Consider the following 20,388-nt stretch of genomic DNA (forward strand, 5'->3'; position numbering starts at 1 on the left):
AAGATATACTTATCGATTACTTCTGCACATGCATGCAATATCGATATCACGTTGCACTGTGTAATATGATTCCCAGCCAGTTAACAGCTGTTAAATGCCAATTTTTTAATTTCATTTCATTTCGACCAATTTACATCCACTTCTAATCATATTCATCAAAGACATGTATATTTTAAACTATCTAAAAAATTCTAAATAACAGCACTTTGCACGGCATACGCTGTTAAAAACATTTAAACAAATGTTATGTTAATAATGAAATGTTACTGTTAAACCAGGGCTGCTCGCATGCATTATTTTTTTTACATCAGATCAAATATGGCGCTGGTGTGTTGTTGTCACTGTCGCAGTTCGGCTAAAAATTAATTCGCGTTAATCGCGACGTCTTGCAACAAAAAAAATCGCAGTCATTCGCTAGTATTAATCTATGCAACACAAAAACAACAATTGTGCAAAGTTCCTTTCAAAGCTGCAACGAAAACGGCAAACGGAGCACAAAACGAAGTAGCCAAAAAAAAGAAAAAAAATTGATGTCTACTCCTTGACAAGGAGTTCGTAGTTCGTAGTGTATGTGCGTGCATGTGTGTATGAGTTTGTTTGTGTGAGTGAGTGCTGTCACAAAAACACAGAAACAGGAAAAGTGAAAATTAACGAAACTTTAGAGAAAAACACCCCTCCTCCCTCCGCCCACCACTCCACACCCGAAGTCAACTTGCAGCAAATAGATATTTACACGCGAATAGATTATAAGTCGCCCGCCGCCGCTCGCTTTGAGTGTGTGTGCAGTAGCAGAGGAAAAAGGGAGTAGCTGTTAAGCAGCAGCAGCAGAAGAAAAGGCAGCAGCAGCCGACAGCAACACCAAACGCGCCGTTTTCACTGTGCAATTAAGCAAAATGTTGTGGTAAGTGTTTTGCCATGCATTTATTTATTTTTATAGTTTCACAACTGCAACTGCAGCAGCATCTGCATCTGAGAATATATTTTCTGCGCATGTTTTTGCCCACAACTTCCGCTGCTGCGACGTCGGCGTCTACTGCTTCATTCCTGCTCCCCTTTTTGCTGCTTCTTCTTCCACACAACACGCCCTTTTTTCGCATACGTCTCTGTGTGTGTGTTTTTTTGTGTCAGTTTGTTTATAATATATATACATATAATAATTTATTTAGTTTGCATTTTGTCGTTATTTTCTGCCTTCAGTTTAACAGCTGTCTTTTGTCTGCAGCGTCTCTAACCCTGTTTTTGCATTTTTTTTACCTTCGTGTGTGCGCGTTTGTGTACCAGCAGCTGTGTCCTGCGTCAGCTAAAATTGTTTTTTTTTTTGTTGCATTGCCTTTTGAGCTGTCTGCTACAACACTCGGACTGACCGCCTTCTTAATCTTGTTCTTCGCGGTGCTTGTTTGTGTGTGTTGCTGGGCGCAGGCTCATTCTCCCTCTCGCTCGTTCTATCTCTCTCTTAACGTGCAGCTTTTTTTTTTTGTATGTTGCCAAACAAACAAAATTCTGGGAGCCAATTTGGCAGTGTGTGAGTGAGAGAGTGGGAAAGAGTCGCGACGCGGGTGGAGCTGTTATTATTTCTTTCTTCCTCTTCTCCTTCGCTTTTATCTTTATCATGTTTGTTTGGAACTTTATTTATGCCTGGGCAAGTGGCTTTGGTTTCTTTAATGTCAATGCACTGCAGAGAGTCGCCACTCCTCTTCCCATCATCCCCCCCCCCCCCCCCCCCCTCACACGGCCCCGGCCCACCCCTCCGCATATAAAATGACAGGCAAGTTGCATCACTGGAGTTGCCAGATGACTCACTTTTTATTTTCTGCCTGCTAAATGAAGCGGGCGAAAGACCCGCAGCTCTCTCTTCCTCAGACCCACACACACACAGATACAAAAAATAGCCCAAAACCAGTTCACAAACGTATAGCGAAATTATTTGTTATTGGCGCTTGCAAATTTGAATTCGTTTATTACATTTTTTTTGTGCTTTTCATTTCGTGTTTGTTGGCCAGTGTTGCATAGCTGCAGCTGCTACCAAACTGTTGCCCTTTACAGCGGAGTAGTTGACATTACATACACACATACTTGTGCTTACATGTGCTTACACTACACACACAAATGCACAGATGCGCATATAACCACATAAGTCGAACAATTTTAGACGAGTTGTTCTTCCTCTTCCACACAGTTAACAGCAGCAGTCGCAACTGCAATTGGGTCGAAACTAGATAACTATAGATAAGATAAGAACTAAAATTTAAATATGTTTATATATCATACACATACACACACTCACACACATTGCGCACAAATTCTTTTGTGCGCTTATACGCACATTCATATGTACATGTTTACGTTACTTTAAAATAAAAGAAATCTAAGAAATCTCTGCAATTAATTTTTCATCGTATAATCCGCTCCTCCACCACCTCGCCTCAGTGGCTTACCTTCGATTTGTTTATGTATGCTTGTAGCAGCTCAGCTGACTGCTCTGAATCATAAAGTTGCTACGTCAACTTTGATTCACTCTGCTGTGACTAAACTACGTGTCATAGCAGCCAACTAGCTTGCTGCTGCTGCTGCAGCATGCATTCAACTGTAGTTGTCTGTCGCAAATGTAATTAACATTTCCTCACCAGTGTGACCCTACGTCCCCCATACGCTGCTACGCATCATTCAACAAAATCCACATTATCTGTTTTTTGTTTTGCTGCTCTGTGCTGTGCTTTGAAATTATGCGGGCAAAAGGGAAATATAATACCCTACTCTCTTTATCCATTTTGTATTTATTTTTTCTAACTCGACTATGCTAGACGAGTGGGTGGTCAATTACTCAGTTAGTCAGCAGTTACCGCTAGTTTCCTTCCTTTTTGTCTGATAACGTAATTACTAGCAATCTTAAGACTTTGAATATATCTATATATATATTTAATTTTATGGTGCGCTTTAGCGTCATCACCTGCATAATTCATAGGAATTTATGAGTGTTCGTCGGATGCATGAAACGTGTTTTGATTTTCATTAGAGTGTCAACGTTTTGTTTTTTCTTTGTTATTGCTGCCTGTTTTAATAAGTTGCTTGGTTTTTTCATTCATTAAATTTATTTGCTTTGTTTCAGGAGTAGGGAAAAGTGGTTCAACGAGTAACTCTAAATGCAATACCGCTCTTTTGAAAACATTTATCAACGTTGTCAATTCAGACACATATAATAATATTTCCGTTTCCATTTAAGAAGTGTTTTACTACACAAAGCAATGGCAAGCAATGAAATATTAGGGTAGCCTTTTTCTAGTGCAGAGGAAAGCGCGTCAGATTAAATGCACTATGCACATGAATGCCACGATGAGTCTTTGAGTCTCTCAGTCTGAATCTGAGTACATAATGTATTCATATGCGTGATAAATAAATACCGCTTATGTGGCATAAATTGTAGTTACTAGTTATACGAACTGCACAGATAAGCACAACCGACAAACGAAAACCGAGGACCGAGTATGGGGAATGGAGAATGGAGAACGGAGAGAATGAAATTCGCTTAAGTGGCAGCTTTTCAGGCGTTTCGTTCCATTGTCTTGGCTTTGGTTTTGCTTTGACTTTGAAGGCCATCGCATTGGCTCAAGTACAGACAGACAGACAGAAAAACAACAAGCAGCACACATATGATATCAAGAAAATCATAATTTACAATCCTAAGCAACACATATATATAATGTGTATATAAGAAAAAGAATGATATTTGAGTTAGAATAAAGCAATAGCAAACTTTTCGCTGGCTGTGCAAATGCACTCAGCGAAATTCTGTAGTACCTTAAATTAAGGTAAGTGCTCAGATAAAAAGAAACAACCTTATTGCTACTGAAAAGTTCCAAATAAAAAAAGACATAAATAACGAACCAGCTGAAATTCTGATAATATTAATGGTTAGCATTTTTAATAGTTACTGAAAATGTCATCTAATTTTAATTGAATTTTATAAATATATATTATACTATACTTACTATATGTAAGAAGCAGCATCCTAGGGGCGCATGTTTTGAATTGCAAAGACGGCTTTGCTTTAAGCAAATTGTGTGTTCAAAAGCAATTGGCGGTGTTGAACAATTGTTTACGGCCTAAATACTTTTCCACAAAAAAGGAAAACAAGTCGAGCTCAATCGACTACGATATACTCTGCATCAAGCTGTTAAATATATTCCAGCTCTATTGCGTCTGCTGTTAGTAATGGAATCAATATGGGAATATGTTTTCGACTATAAGTTTGGGTGATTCCTATCCGATCCTAATGAAATTTGAGCAGTTTATCAATAATATGTCAATGTATATTATATATTTATTAAATTACTGCCTTAAAAATTGTGGCTTTTATTTCTATCGGAATTCGATATTGATCGGTATTCGCGAAACGGATTATTGATAAAATGGAATAAACTTGATCTGCGCGGTGTATACGAGATCTTATATTCCAAATTTGAAGTTTCTATACAGACGGGCATACAGACATCGCTAGATCGACTCGTATATTATTGATCCAGATCAAGAATATGTATTTCACAGATGATTCTTTTTGCCTGTTAAATGCATTTGCACAAAATTATTATACCCTTTTCCCATTTTTAATGCATAAATACAGACTTAGACATTGCTACAAGTTGTGGCTTGCTACGTGTTACAGCCACTGATTCTTGCCACCAAGAAAGCAAGTCGCCCGCATTCTCTCTTCGCCCTCCCTCTTCGCCGCGGTTCTTTTTCTGTCTAACGCTCTGTGCTTGATGCGATTACAATTTAAGGCAAAATTATTTCTGCAAATTTCTTTAATGGTATTAAAATATATATATTCAACTAGTCAAGTCTAACTAAAACGCCTATTTATTGCTGCACACTTTCTTTAAATTATTATTTTTTTAAGTGTGAATTTCTTGGAATAAATTTCCTTTATTTTTGTTGATATTCATGTTTTTTTTTGTTTTTTTTTTTTTTATGGCTTTCAAGGTAAATATCGAAAACGAATCAGTTAAGCTCCGTTGAAGGGGGAAAAAACTGCATGAATAATCATTATAAATATGTATTGTAATTCTGATATTCCAAAGACCATATATTTCCCCCCAACCTTCTAGCCCCGCATTCCCTTTCCCCAGTCACTCAGTCAGCTGCGGAAGTGCTCCATACGCTGATTAAAAAGAAATCTTGGCGATGGAAGGCAGCAAAATATGAAATTGAATTGCTTGCTACGCAGCTGACCATCTGAGTTGATATTAAGTCAATAGTTGCAAACAGCAAGTTGCAAGCTATAAGCTGCAAGTTGCCCTTTTTTTCAGCCCTTTTTTTTTGTCTGCCTCTCAGACTCTCAGACTATACGCATAGAGGAATTGCAGGCACTTGAAGTGCTTCCGCTCGGTCTGCAAATGGAAATGGAAATGGGACTGAATCTAAAATTTCACAGGCAACCAGCAGCAGGTTTCTTTTTGTTTTGAATTTTATTTTTTACTTACGAAAAGCAGACGGTGCCAAGTTTTCTTTTCGTTTTGATTGCATGGAAACACACACACGCACACATACAGAATGAGCTCAGTTAGCAACTCTTGGAGGCAGGTTGCAACTTGTGGAGAGATTTTCTCTCTCTGGCACTTGAGACAAGAGCAAAGTCTTCTGAATATTGCCCTTTGCCAGTATATACGAGTAAATATTGCTGGCAGTTTACCTGCAGTTTTGTTATCCTATATTATACGAATGCAGAGGGTATTTTAATTATCAATACGTTAAGTAACATATTTGATAAAGCTCTAACCCCACTTTAAGTTAGATTGATCAGTTTATAATTGCAATAATGTTCATAATTGATCAACCAAATATTCCTTGATAATAAAAAGAGACACCCACTGACTTGGAGGAGTATCTGAGATTAAACTGTATGCTGTATTTTTATGATATTCTGAACCCACAGAAAGAGACTGTAAGAACTAGAGACTTTAAATTTGGAATATAAGTTCTCGTATACCCCGCCCAGGTAGATCGATTTTGTCGATTACTGCCCGCGTTTCTCGAATATCGATTCCCAATAGCAATAAAAACACAATTTTAAGAGAGGCTTCTTATTGATACATCAAACACATTGACACATTTTCAATCAACAGCCCAAATCTCATCAAAATCCGAGACATGACACCCAAGTTATAGTCGAAATAATATTTTCATTTTGTTTGTGTACTTCTCCCCCTCTCCCCTCCCTCCCCCTCTAATAGTGCCCTTCTCTTCCTGATTTCATGAGCAATCTGATTGTATTATGATTATGATAGTTTTATGTCAGCTTCTCATTTTAATTCTGTGCAACGGCGCCAACGTATGAGTCTCATTGTCGTCACGTATAATATAATTGAAATTGGGATTTCTTATAATATATTTCTAGTTATGAAAAGGGAAGGCAGTTGAGAGTGAAGATGCCTTAATTATTTAATAATCGGCAGTCTTTGGCTCCCAAAAAGAAAAAAGATTTGTTGTTTCGCCTCACTAAACTGAAGCAAAACAACAAGTACATAATAATAATGAGCACAGACTACAGAGTTCGGTTGTGCAACTTGTGCTACGAAATAGAGTGTGTGTCCCAAGCAAAACCGAAACACATTTCGATGTGTTGGGGCTAAGAGCCACTAACTTAGATACCAGCAAAATATTAATTGGCAGATGAGAGAAGCCCTGCAAAAAACAACTTGACGCTTGACTGAATTGCTGATTGCTGATATGCCTGGGAGTCTCTTATGTTTTTCTACTTTTTTTTGTAGTCTTGATCGATTGATCGTCTTATGGATTTGGGTCAATCCCAGCAGTAGCCGGGTTTGGCAAATCCATCAGCGAGTTGACATTTGAAGTGGGCCGTAAGCCAAATTGAAGCACTATTATTTTTCCCAACCAGAGAGAAACAATGGCAAAGGCAAAGTTGCCACTTGTTAAACCAGTCTTGGGCTCTGCTCACCTTGGCCAAAATGAATTCGGCTTTAAGTGAGTGCTAGACAGATAATACCAGAACTATGTGGATAATTGAAGAGCAACTTGAACTGGGATTATTATTATTTTAACTCTAATCGGGCTAAAGATATTGCCACTTTTGATGACGTAAAAAGCGTTTGTCACGTTGAGATGAGTCAAATTTTTGCTTTTGACAAATCTAAAGAGTCACGCAACCAAAATAGGGGAATTTCCATTTGCAATGCGGTATAAATTTTTTTTGTCGTTTTTTGTTTTTGTTTTGAGTGCAAAACATTTCCAATTGGGTATGTAACAGGGTTGAATTTGCGGGCAGACTAACTGACATAATGCCGAGCGAGAACAGTTCTCGTTGGAGTCATGGAAATTCCTGGAAATATGTTTGTCAGTTTGTCAATGACAAAAACGTGCCCCACACTCGGGAAAAATTCGTTCTGAAAACTTAAATTTTTCTTGTTTTTAGAAATACGTTCTAAATATAAGAAAAAAAATTCGAAAAATTAGAAAAGCAAATCGACAATACCAAAATAATGGGGATTTTTTTGTTTAATTTTTTTAAAAGAAATTTTTTATATATTAAGAAATGCAATTGAAGAAAGCAGAAATACAAACCTTAATTTTCATGTTTATATATGGGAAATCTTAAAATACGTAATGTTTATTAATAATATAATATAAACAAATAAAAACTTTGTATGTATATAAAAAAAAAAGAGAATCCCTTGGAGTTACGTTTGCCACTATAATTATGGTGAATTTCCAATATTCATGGCGATTTTTTTTGCTGATAGTATGTCCTGTGGCCATGTATTCAAAGCTTGAAAGTGCGGACAATCAAGTCGTCGGTTGCTTTTCGGGTTGAATGCCAAAACTGAGCGCATATTGAAAATCGCTTTGATCGGACTGCTTACTTGTTTACCCATTAGATGCAAAGGCAACCAAATGCTAATCGAGAAGTGGGAGGGAGGTGAGTTACAACGACTGGGTGGCGGTTTTAGGGGTTGGTTTTTTTGGAAACCCTCATTCAGTGGGATAACATTTCACTTGTGAACGTTTTAATTGCCTGCTTCCTGAGTGAGGGAGAGCATCTCACATCTGGCAAGGGTCAAGACAAATGAAGCCTTACATGTGCTCAACGAGATCTTCAATGGCTTTACGGGATTAGTTGATGTGTGTTTGGTCAACAAACGGAATTGCATGCATAGCAATTGTCACGTTTGATTTTATCCTCTCAACAACACTTAGAGTTAGCCCATAGTAATAAGTTCTGTACCGTTTCCAATTTAGAACAGTTTTAGCAGATTAATGAATTGTTTTTCTTTAAAATGAGAATTCACATTTCTTCTTTTTAAAAAGGGTTTTCTTAAAAGTTTGAAATTGTTTCTATAAAAAATAGGAAAAATCTACATATTTTTGGGATTGTCAATTTAGGATAATCTTTTCTAAATGTTCGAAACTTTTTTCCTAATAATTAAAAATTATTTCTAAAAACACGAAAAAATCTATTTTTAAGGGCGATTTTTATTTTGGGGCTGTTTATTATAATTTAGAGTGATCTTTATTTTGAGTGTAGTTGGTCCTAATTCTGCTGAAAGTAACTTTCCAGGGTGCTTAATCTCTTCCAGGCAAGTGGTTAGAGTTAGACTATAATAAAAAGTTCTCTGCCGCTTCAAATTTATAACAGTTGGGCGTTCAATCGTATTCAGCACTTCCGGCAACAAAGCGGTCGTTGTATACAAGGACGACAACGATGGGGCAGGTTTTGCAGTGAAACTATTACGCAAGCCATGCTAAAGTGGGTTGGGGGTTGGTGAGAGGAGGGAGGCAAGATAAAAACTGGGTCAACATCTTTTTAGCAGCGTGACACATTTTGCGGCGCTTTATGCGCGCTTATGCGTTTTCTGTTCCTGGGGGTTTTACGCTGGTCGGTCTTGCCTAGGATAGAACCTTCTCCGGGGGCCATGCACCGACCCGATTCGAAGCTATATTAGCATTTATTATGGCTTTCGCTACCCGTGCTGCTCTCCATTATTCTTGTAAGTTTCTCAAGAAAGAAAGAATGAAAAAGTAAATAAGCCACGAAACAGAAGAAGTCGCATTGTCTTTCAATGGTTTTATTTCTGTGTATTGTTTGCCCGGTTTCGCTGTGCATATTATTGCGCTATTATGAGCTGGCTTTCACTTGCTGTTGATTTTAAGCGTTTGTTTAATTGATTGGGCCTAGTTGTAGTCTCAAGGTATCTTTTCATTGATCTAGAAGAAGAGCCAAATTCAGAAGAAGTATACATTCTATTCTAATCTAGATATCGTTTCTTTCATTTCCACTCCACTTGCAGATCTTATAATTGTTATAAAGAACAATTAATCAACGAGGAGAAAAGCAGCACCTGGTTGGAAAACCGGGAAAGCACAAGAAGCCAGCCCTTAGTTTTCTCCCCACATATATAGCTAGAAGTAACGCACAATTTTCCCCCGAAGAGTATCCAACATCAACAACAACAAACCAGAACAAAATGACGTAAGTAAAACATTCTGTTTTCTATATATATAATAAATATTATGTAGTTGAGACATTTTACATTGTGGCAAAGTTGCTGTAATTTATTTGTCGTTTGATTTTTCATTCGCATTTGATTAAAATGAAGGACATTTCAATTATAGTTAGATGGTTGAATTGTATCGATGGTCGCCGTCTGTCCATAAATTTGGTACTTAACTTAATTGACGATATGATGACAATGATGATTCTGCATTTTTTGGCATGGGTAAATGTGAAGAATGTATAGGGATCTCTTTTTTTCATTATATATATAAAAAAATCACCCTAATTTTTAGTAAGTCGCCATACGCAATGACGCCATGGTTTGGTCACCATATTATTCAGAAAGTAAGAATCTACAATTTATGGTTTTTAAAGCCATGGTTTGCATTTCTAAATTTCAGGCTGAACAGAATAAATCATCTTTTTGTTATCCTGATCGATTTAGGGCAATCCTTTCTAAATTTTAGTAATTTTTTTTAATATTTAGAAATTATTTCTTAAACAAGAAAAACTTTATAGTTTTTAGGGCGATTTTTTTTCTGAGTGCAGTTAAAGTACGGAATCTCCCAGTGTTCTTATGCGCCGTCATGAAAATGTGCTTCCCAGCAGCGTGTGTTTAATACTCGTAATTTGTTTGACTATTTGACTACGTTTTAGGCGGCAGAGGAGTGGCACATCCGGCTGCTTCCTACCTTTCTGCCATAGTCAGTTGCCATGTTTGCTTAGTCAGGGCTTTTGTCTGCTGTTGTTGTTATTCTTAACCGATGTATAAGCAAAAACGCAGTCAGTTTTGCGGCGCATTTAATTTGGGGCGTGCCATTTTTATGTAATGTCCGTGAAAATTCGACCGGCTCAGATGAGGTATGCCCCAAAGTAGACTATGCCAGACTAGACTAACTGAAGCGAGTGCTACATGAATCACCAACGAGTGTTGTTTTCCCCACCGATGTTGCGGCAAGTTCGGGACAAGTTTAATAACATAATTGATTTGAAGTACGCTTTCAGATTTTTTAAGCGTAATGGAAATGCATTTAGCTGGCCAAACATTCATTAATCCAATCAAATGAAATTGAGACAAATTATAAAACTATGTTTATAATGTGAAAGCATTAACTACACGTATTGAATAGTCTATTATCTAAATAATATGAAAGCAATATATTTTTGGTTAGGGTTATGGTCTAGCTTCAATATTTCACTTTAATTTGGAAACATGATTTTCATACTGAATATATCATTTCCATAACTTCCTCAAACCTAAACCGATTTTCAAAAGCAAGGCCGCTTTAGTCGTAGGTCGCTTAGATTAAAACTAGCAGCTAATTATACATTGACATATTTTAGATCAACTGGACAAAATTCATCAACATCGAATATGAAATATCCAAGTTATAATCGACAACGAATTCTAATATATATTTAACAGTTGAGTGCAGGGTACATCATAGTCGAGGAGTTTACACTCTAGTACAGCATTCTTGCCTGTTAAATATAAAGCGAATCTGAATTTTTGTAAATGAATTTCACTTGGGCCAAGTCAACATTTTCTTGTTTTGTTATACGTTGTGGCCAAAAAGTTGCCAAATCATTTAAGCCACTGTTTGATCTACAGATAAAGTTTGACGTTTGAAGTTACGATTTCGACTTCGATTTCGAGGTTGAGTTCGAGCTGGAGCTGGGCCCCAGTCAGGTTACTACAAAGCTATTAAGCTGCTCACTAATCGTAGTTCAGATCAGACAGAATTAAAGACCAGACGCGCGCAATATAACAAGCTCTAACAGCAACAGCAACAAGCATAACATTCACAACAGACAAATGCCATATTATTTGGAAATGTACGCTTAAGAATTGTAGAATACAAAATTAGAACTGATTCAGATACTCGCATACTCAACACCAGGTTCGACTCTATAAATATTTCATAGAATGCCGCAAGCTGTGTATCCCCCTCCCCCAAAAGACTTTCGTCGACCAAAGCTTTGACGAGAAAAAAGGCATTTAATAGTCGTCGCTTGGCGGGGAAATTATATTGGACTCGTTTCTTAAGTAATTATTGCACAGGAGCATGGAACAGACTGACTGATTGACTGACAAAATGAAGAACTGAAACTGAAAGAGGCTGAGTCCGCGTTTAAGTATGCTGCGAGCACGGCTTTAATTGAAATGGTCTCTCACGAGCAGACGACTATACGATCTTAAGGGACGGACGTAGCTGCTATGTATGTAGCACAACTCATTATTTTATTGTGTTTTTGAAGCATAATTATTAACCTTTTAGCCCAGTTCAAAGCCGCCAGACATATTTTTTGTCGTCAGCCCTAGTTCACGCTCTCTCTGCGCTCTCTGTGCTGTGCTTGCTCTCTCCGGTCTCTTTGTAGCATTCAGTCCTCTCTGCGAATGCAGCCAAACTCTGTGATTGGCTCGCCGCTCACTCTCGCGCTAGCTCTCTGGGCGCTTAACGCGAGCCTCGATTCGTTTCGTTTGGTGTGTTCAGTCTCGATTGAGGTTCGATTTCGATCAGCCGCAGCAGCAGCAGCAGTGGTAGTGAGATTTTTTTCTTCTATCGTGTGAACGGAGCGAAGTAAAGCAAGCAAAAGCAACGCTAAGATAAACATAAATTCCATTTACTTTATTAAGAGATTTGTGGAGACGCCGTGTGTATTGTGTGTGGGATCTCGCCTATGCGTGCGTGTGTTCGTGTGTCTTGTGTGTGTTTTTGCCGCCTCTGCAAATGTTTGCTAGCTTTTAATGGCCATGAAGAAACTCTATGCGAAAACCTCATTTACGAGCAAGAAATCCAATGGAAGCGTTGTCAAAACAGCATCTGGTCCCATTCTGGCCTACCATCAACAGCAGCAGTCCAATGTCGGCGCACTGTGCGAGAAGCAACACGAGCCCGACCAGCTGCTGATGGTCAAGCGTAGCCAGAGCCTACAGTACAGTAAAGCCATGCCCAAGGTCAGGGCTGGCAGCGATTACTACAGCATTGCGGACCTGCAGCAATTGGATCTGTTGGACTATCGCCATCCATTGTACCATCATTACCAACAGCAGCAGCAGCCGCATCATCCACATGCCACAGTCTACCATGAGCATGAGCAACTGGTGCTGCAGTTGCCCATGGCCACGACGACGACGACTCTGCCCATCTATGAGGCGCCAACCTGGACGCAGGCGCTACTCAATGATCAGTCCTTGTACGTACAGACTGGCGTGGGTGCTGTTGTTCCATCAATGCACAGCAGCCAACATGTCGATGCTTCATTATCAAAATCATCATCATCATCTCCATCGTCATCATCATCATTGCCTTCATCATACACAAATACTGTCTCAACATCGCAGCCAGTCTCTGCTTCCTCTGCCCCCCCTGCTTCCTCCTCCTCAAAATCGACTATTCTATGTTCTACGCTACGCAAGTGCGTACCCCTGCCCCTGCCACAGTCTCCGCATCCGTCCCCATCCCAATCTTATTCTTTCACCACAGCTTCTTCATCTGTCAATTGCTCCTCGGCCTTTGTCCCGTCCCGACTCTCCAGCTCCTCCTCCAAGTCGTTCTCAATTAGAACGCCAACAAAGCAGCAGCATCTCTACAGCAACATACATCATTATTTGCTGCTGCAACAACAACACCAGCAACAACAACAACACCAACAACAACAAAAGCACAATAAACAACAACATCAAAAACAACAACAACATATACAACGCATACCACAGCGTCGTCATAATTCGGTTAAAGACAAATTAATTGGTTGCCCCACAATGATTTTTACGTATGTTTTGTTTTTCATGTATTTTTTTATTATTTTATACTCTGCTGCAGCTGCTGCGTCCTTGTTGCCATCATAGTTACAGATCTTGGCCAGAAAACGTGATTCAATCTCTTATGTGATCTTCCATTGAACATCTCAACTGAATCTTAATCTCTCACGTACCACAAGCAAAGATTACATTCGAAAATCGAATTAGAATCGCTCGATTGCGGAGGGTTTTTCTTTTTATTTTAGCCTGTTCTGCTTTTTATCCACATCTCAGTCGTCGTCGTCAATGTGCTCGATAACTGTATATAATTTAACGCCAATTAAAAAATGTAAAAAAAAAGATTGCTTTCGTGCTTGTGAGTTCAGTTGAGTTGAGTTTGGATGATGAATCTGCATTGAAAACTTAACGCACGAATTAATCCACAAGTCGAGCACAAAATTTCAAAACTAGCGAAAATTTCACCAATAATGGAGTATTTAAAGCGAATGGGGGGAGTGCAATTTGCATTAATTTCATTACTTGAACACGGGCGATTATTTGTTTAGCCAACCCCATAATTCTCTAGAGTGAAGCCAGTGAAATGTTTGCGAATGTGAATCTAAACAAATTGGCATGAGTGTTGTGTAAGTAAGTACACTCAGGAAAAAAGCATCATAATTTTTGCGCCCAGGGTAACTCACCTTATTATTCAGAAAGCATATTTGTAAAAAAAATCGCGTTCGGCTGTCCGTCTGTATGAACGCAACTGTTTTCGACACCCTTAGAGATAGGGACTTGAAACTTAGAACATATACTGGTCTGTGCCCGCGTCAGTACGTTCGAGTGGTGCGACCACTAAGGAGCTAAGAAATCGATAAAATCGATATTCGCCAATGGATAAAGCCACATATAAATTTCGTTGGTAGGTTGTTGGCGATGTCCTTCAAAGATCGGTTTATGCCACGTCCACACCCGCCGTCTCCAGGAACTTCGACCCTAGAAATCTAAAATGCGTATATCTTATTTTACTACTGATGATATCAAAGTATTTCACAGTCGGTTACGCCCGTCTGCAACATTCTCTCTTGTTTTTTCATATGTGTACGAAGAATTAACATTCGTTTTTTGTTGTCTATATACATTATTATATATATTATTAATAAACATTAGTGTTTTAAGATTTCATATGTACAAAGATTGTATAGTAAATTTCATTAGTTGTTTCTGCATTTTAGAAAGGATATTTTTCTGAAAATTTGGGTTTGCATTTCTACCTTTTAGTAATGAATTATTTACTTATAGAACATATTTCGAAAATAAAAAAAACAACGTTTTTGGGATTGTCGACTTAGGACAATTTTCCAATTTTGTAGAATTCTTTTTTCTTATATTTAAAAATTATTTCTAAAAATAAGTCCAGTATTCTGACCGATGGTTTTTCTGAGTGTATTTGCCTCCATTCTGCCTGCCAACTGTTCTGCACAGATAAACTTCACTTTCGTTCCACGGCATCGTATGCTCACTTGAACCGATCCAAGCCAAACCAAGCCAAGTCAGCACGTTTGTTATATAAGGCCGCACAGCTGTGGACCCGCCAGGCTTCCCCCTGACTACTGTCCTCCCTCTTACTCACCAACTTTATTCATTGCTCGCTGTCTGAGCTCCATTTAAGTGCAAAACTAGTCAACTTTTGGCCAGGCACAGTTGTTAACTGAGAGAATTTTGCAGTAAGAAAAAAGAAAGAAAAACTCGTTTTTTCCTTTTATACCCTGCTAATGCGAGCATAAGAGGTATATTGCGTTTGTGCAATGAATGCAACTTTTTTTTGTCGACATTCCTAATGTTCGAGAATCGATAAAATCATTATCTCCCGCAATTTTAAGGCTACAGTTACCTAATTTGGTTGATAGGTTGTTGGTTGACCTTCAAAGATCGGCATCGTCGCCCCTAAAATAAAATGACTAAGTCTTTTAAAGTGTTTGAGCTTGAGTCACCAAAATTTGGAAGGTATATTAACCGACTTGAACGACGCCCACTACTTTCCCGGTAATCGCCAAATTGATATATCTGAAAGTGTAAATCTATATAACTGCATTTAAGAGCTAAGATTACAAAACTTAGGTAGATTACTGAAACCCTGCTCCAAATATCTCCCGTAATTTAAGAGTCAAAGTTAGAAAACTTGGAATGTGGATTACTAGGAACTTACTTCAACGATTTGTAATTCATTTGTCATCTGTTATCAGCTGGTATTTCTTATTGGTATTTCAGACTAGTGCGCAGTCGCTTATTCCCAACTGCAAAATTCTCACTTGATTTTGCTGCTGCGGTTGTGGCTGCTGCTGATGGCTGATGTTGGGTCTCTCTGTCATCAGCCTCTCGCCCAGTAACATTCAAACGATAGACTGACGACGGACTGCAAACAAGACTGCGGCTTCTCAGCTCATCGTTCTTGTCGTGATTTTTCAACTCTTGTGCGTTTGTGTTTACTTTTCCCGGTATAATTGTCAATGCTGCTGCTGTTGCAAAAAAAGGAAAAGAACAACAAAAAAATGTAAAAGGTTGTGTAAAAGTTCATTAGAATTATTTAATCGGCCTGCTGGCGATGATGACTGCGTGTGACAGGTGCGCAATTCTCTCATGCGAGAATGATGATGAGAAGGAGGAGGACAAGGGGGATAGGTTTCTACAATGAACGCATTGCACTTCCTGTTCAGCTCCAGCTTCAGCATCAGACACCAGCTTCAGCTAAGCAAGATCACTGCACTCGGAGTTGGCCGCATGAAACGCTGTGAGAAAGTCGAGAAAAAGATGAGTGTGTGAAGAGTGTTGAGATATGAAATCTAGTCAAGCGTACTTTTGTATTGATCATCTAATGGTTTTCTGATTGTTATGCGATTCTCGCTATTGTTGCTTCCTGGAATATCTTTATCATCTCTCTCTCTCTCTGTTATGCGATTCTCGCTATTGTTGCTTCCTGGAATATCTTTATCATCTCTCTCTCTCTCTCTCTCTCTCTCTCTCTCTCTCTCTCTCTCTCTCTCTCTAATTGTTGTCACATACCTTATACTTTATACTTTAATTCTGGTTAAATCATATCTTCTTTTTTGTCTCGGTTTGCAGTGAGCAAAGCATTATTGGCGCTCGCGCCTCTGTGATGGTGTACGATGACAACCAGAAAAAGTGGGTGCCGTCGGGCAGTTCGTCGGGTCTGAGCAAGGTGCAGATTTATCATCATCAGCAGAATAACACATTCCGTGTGGTGGGTCGCAAGCTGCAGGATCATGAGGTCGTTATCAATTGCTCCATACTCAAGGGTCTCAAATATAATCAGGCAACTGCCACGTTTCATCAGTGGCGCGACTCCAAGTATGTTTATGGTCTCAACTTTTCCAGCCAGAGCGATGCCGAGAATTTTGCGCGCGCCATGATGCATGCCCTGGAGGTACGTAGTCGCTCTCTCTCTCTCTCTCTCCTCTTTGCTAATGTCTGAAATCTCTGCTAGGTGCTGAGCGGTCGCGTAGTTAACAATCCAGCCGGCCAGCCAACAAATGGTAATGGTTACGAGGAGGATATGGGTTATCGCACGATGACCAGCGAGGATGCGGCCATATTGCGGCAGAATAACGGCATTGGTGGTCACACAACGCCCGCGGCTCAAACGCCCACCTCGCAAACGAATCAAAATAATATACCGCAGAGTCCGCCAACGCCGCAGCAGCAGGGACATCATCGCACCAGCAGGTGGGTCGTCGATTTAATTCTACTACCAGGGCATGATGCTCTCCATATCATCATCAAGTCAATCAATCAGTGTTTTGATTTCGTTCATTTTTCTTCTCTTTTTCACTACACACACACACACACTCACTTCTGTTTGTTGTCGTCATGCCCCATCACTCATACACACACACACACATTCGCTCGATCGATCTTCATAATTTGCTCACCAAATAAAGGAATTCCCTCAGCGCACCGCCGGCGCCACAGCCACAGCAACAACAGCAACAGCAGCAATTGGCGCAACAGGCAACAGGTAATCACTACGGACCCACCGCCAACGGGCCCACGTCCAATGGCCTGCCCCAGCAGGTCAATCCACAAATGCAAGTAGCGCCAGTACCAGGCCAGACACAACAGCAACAGCAGCAGCAACAATACCAACAACAGCAACCCGTCTATGCCATACAACAGCAACAGCAACAGTTGGTGCAAGCGGGCTATGCGCCTCCCCAGGTAGGTGTTGTTTTTTGGGTATCGGCTAGCTTTTGAGCTGGAGCTTATGTTGCTACTTTTTACCTCTGTTTCTGTTTTCTTCTGTTTCTGTTTCATTGCATTCCAAAAACATACGCACGTCTGTAAATTGGCTTGAATACTACCCACAAAAAATAAAATAAAAACGTACCAACCCACTACCAACCACTACAACCACCTACCATCGCTACCAATCCGCCAGCAGTACCAGCAGCCCCATTATGTGCTCTCAAACTCTAATCCCAATCTTAATATACATCAATACCCGACACAGCCACCGCCACCGGTGCATCAAAACGGAGCCGGCGGACCCATCTATGGGGCAGCGCAACCCGCTCATATCCCGAGTTCAGCCAGCTCCAACAGTGTTGTGTACACCAGTCAGCCACAGCTAATGCCACAGCCACCACCTGCTCCTGGCTACGTTCAGCACAATGGCCAACAGCAACAGCAGCAGCATGTGGAGAATCCATACAGCCAAGTGCCGCTGGCACCGCCCATGATGCAGCAGCAGCCAGTTAGTGGCGGTGTTCCAATGCCGCCGCCACTAAATCGCATGAGCAGTACGGGTGGTCCCGGGCAAGTAGGTGCTCCAGCGCCGCCGCCACCGCCACCCACATTCGGTGGTGCACCGCCGGCACCACCCCAACTGTTTAACGGAGCACCAGCGCCGCCACAGCCTCCGGCACCACCGGCGCCACCTGCCATAGGTGGCGGCCCACCAGGTCCAGCGGGGCCAGGTGCACCACCACCGCCGCCACCGCCACCAGGCATGGGTGCGGGCGGCGTCGTCGGCAAGAAGGATGATCCACAAGCCGATCTTATGGGCTCGCTGGCCTCGCAGCTGCAACAGTTCAAGCTAAAAAAAAACAAGGTGAGTAAAGGCCCGCAAAAAGTTGATATGTGTCTAACAAATCTTTCGATTGTTTCTCGTAGTCCACCACAGTCGCTACGGAGAACAGCGGCAGCAGCACTTCCAGCGGTGGCAGCGGCAATTACGGCACCATTGGACGCAGCTCCAACGGCATGGCCTCCATGATGGACGAAATGGCCAAGACGCTGGCCCGACGTCGTGCGCAAGCCGAGAAAAAGGAGGTGAGAGCCATATCAAAGAGAATTTGAATTGGTGCAAGAGAACTTTTTATTCCATTCATTGAGAGGCTACTCCTTATTGACCTTCCATCATAGGTCAAAAGAATTTTTACGACCAAGACCAATTCTGGAATGCAGATATTGTGTGTGGTCTCCACAATATTCGATTCACCAAATCTGTGCAAAAGAACTTCTTTATTTGCTTCTTTTTATCGCTGCAAGTGGGATGCATTAACTCCATACACCGATATGCAATGATCCGTGTTTTGTTTATAGTTAAATTACTAAATAATGAAATCGTTTCCAAATTTATTTTTCTGTCCCCTCTCGACCGACATGCCCATTACTCTTGCCCACTTTCTCTTAAGCGCTGTACTACTCGGTATTCGTTGAATTAGTCTCTTCAAGTACTCTGTGATGATTACAATAAACTTTATTATGTAATCAATTCAGAGTATTTTACTTTTATCATTAAGAATTCAATTCTATACGTGCAATTCATGCATTTCCGCATGCATTTCAGGTTGGGCATCTTAGCTAATTCATACCAACTAGTTTTTTGTTGGTCTGATGGGTTTTTTGTGGGTCCACTTTCCATTACGACCAGAAATATTAGAAATATTTCTAAATTAAATTTAAATATTAGATTTTATTTTTAGTTTAATTTAATTTTTTAGTCGTCATTAAATAAGTAAATTAATAAATATATCTGCCCTCCGACACAATGTGCAGCCTGATCCGGAACCCGAAGTCAAGCAGCGGCCATGGGAAAAGTCAAATACTCTGCCACACAAGCTAAGCAGTGGCAGCGGCGGCGGTGGGGCCACTTCCAATTCGCAAGGCGGCGGAGCCAATGGCAGCGCCGCTGTCACTGGCAACAACACAACGAACAGTGGCGGAGAATCGCCGCGTCCCATGCGAAAGCGTTTCGGCAGCGCCAGCGAGGAGACCATTCTCAAGGTGAGTTGGTCAAGGGCAGCTAACTGTGCTATTCTAACCAAAAACTGCTTAGCAGGTCAATGGCGATGGTCTGTCGCTAGCGCTGTCCAATAGCGATCTGGACACGCTGAAAGCGGAAATAGTACGCGAGATGCGACTGGAGATACAGAAAGTGAAAAGCGAAATTATAGACGGTAACCTAATCTGATATCATTTGATATATATCCCTTTTATAATATGCATTCGTCTGTATTGTGTTTTCAGCTATCAAATCAGAATTCAATCGTAGATAGATCAAAATACTTAGTCTCTAAACAGCCTCTCACTGTCTGCCTACCTGCCTGCCTGTCTGCCTGTCTCTCTGCATCGTGTATAAGAAATAACAACAACAATAGCACACTGTCTCCTAAATGTGAGCATACACCCATGTGGGGGGCGTAGAGTGGACGTGTCTACGGCAATCGGCACATACAAATCACGAACTGAGAAATCGCGTCAGATATATTTAAATGTGTAATTTTAAATATTTTAAACTGTGTATTTAAATTAAATATTTGAATGGCGCCCAATTGGGTATATATACAAGCATATGCACATATATATACAAATTTATATATACATATATATATATATATATATATGCTATAAATATGTATGTGTAATTTACATATATATACTGAAGTACGCAATTATGTATCAGCTTTTTACAACAACAACATGGAACTTTAGTCAAAATAATTGTAATTCTAATCTCGATTTCTAAGTGACACGCAACAACTCTGTAAACAAAACACAAAAAGTTGTGCGTGCAAATTGTAGTATGTAATTCTTACAAACACTGTACATTATT

At 40.2% G+C, this 20,388-nt stretch overlaps 1 protein-coding gene across 8 annotated transcripts; it reads left to right on the forward strand.

Annotated features, from left to right (window-relative positions):
- Window positions 1-361: 361 nt before the first annotated feature.
- Window positions 362-20,082, forward strand: LOC6568943 (protein enabled). 8 transcript variants are annotated; one of them, XM_032740980.2, is made up of 10 exons: window positions 362-901; window positions 9,303-9,484; window positions 16,377-16,698; window positions 16,759-16,997; window positions 17,213-17,489; window positions 17,710-18,381; window positions 18,444-18,602; window positions 19,332-19,559; window positions 19,612-19,732; window positions 19,803-20,082. In XM_032740980.2, the coding sequence occupies exons 2-10, from the start codon at window positions 9,480-9,482 to the stop codon at window positions 19,829-19,831; spliced, it is 2,052 nt and encodes a 683-aa protein (XP_032596871.1). In that variant the 5' UTR covers window positions 362-901; window positions 9,303-9,479; the 3' UTR covers window positions 19,832-20,082. The 8 variants fall into 8 exon arrangements, with proteins under 8 accessions (XP_032596871.1, XP_032596868.1, XP_032596865.1 ...); XM_032740977.2 differs by lacking the exons at window positions 362-901; window positions 9,303-9,484 and adding an exon at window positions 12,103-12,706 and having other exon boundaries at window positions 17,225-17,489; XM_032740974.2 differs by lacking the exons at window positions 362-901; window positions 9,303-9,484 and adding an exon at window positions 12,104-12,706.
- The last annotated feature ends 306 nt before the right edge of the window (window positions 20,083-20,388 follow it).

This window comes from Drosophila grimshawi, unplaced genomic scaffold (genome assembly GCF_018153295.1).
Source record: "Drosophila grimshawi isolate 15287-2541.00 unplaced genomic scaffold, ASM1815329v1 contig_131, whole genome shotgun sequence".
NCBI classification, from domain to species: Eukaryota; Metazoa; Arthropoda; class Insecta; order Diptera; family Drosophilidae; genus Drosophila; species Drosophila grimshawi.

Bases quoted from the DNA above. Each gene is read 5' to 3' on its own strand.
- LOC6568943 (XM_032740974.2), top strand. From the start codon at position 12,258: ATGGCCATGAAGAAACTCTATGCGAAAACCTCATTTACGAGCAAGAAA. The intron at 16,699-16,758 runs GTACGTAGTCGC...AATCTCTGCTAG, and splicing joins CCATGATGCATGCCCTGGAG to GTGCTGAGCGGTCGCGTAGT. The intron at 18,603-19,331 runs GTGAGAGCCATA...CACAATGTGCAG, and splicing joins CGCAAGCCGAGAAAAAGGAG to CCTGATCCGGAACCCGAAGT.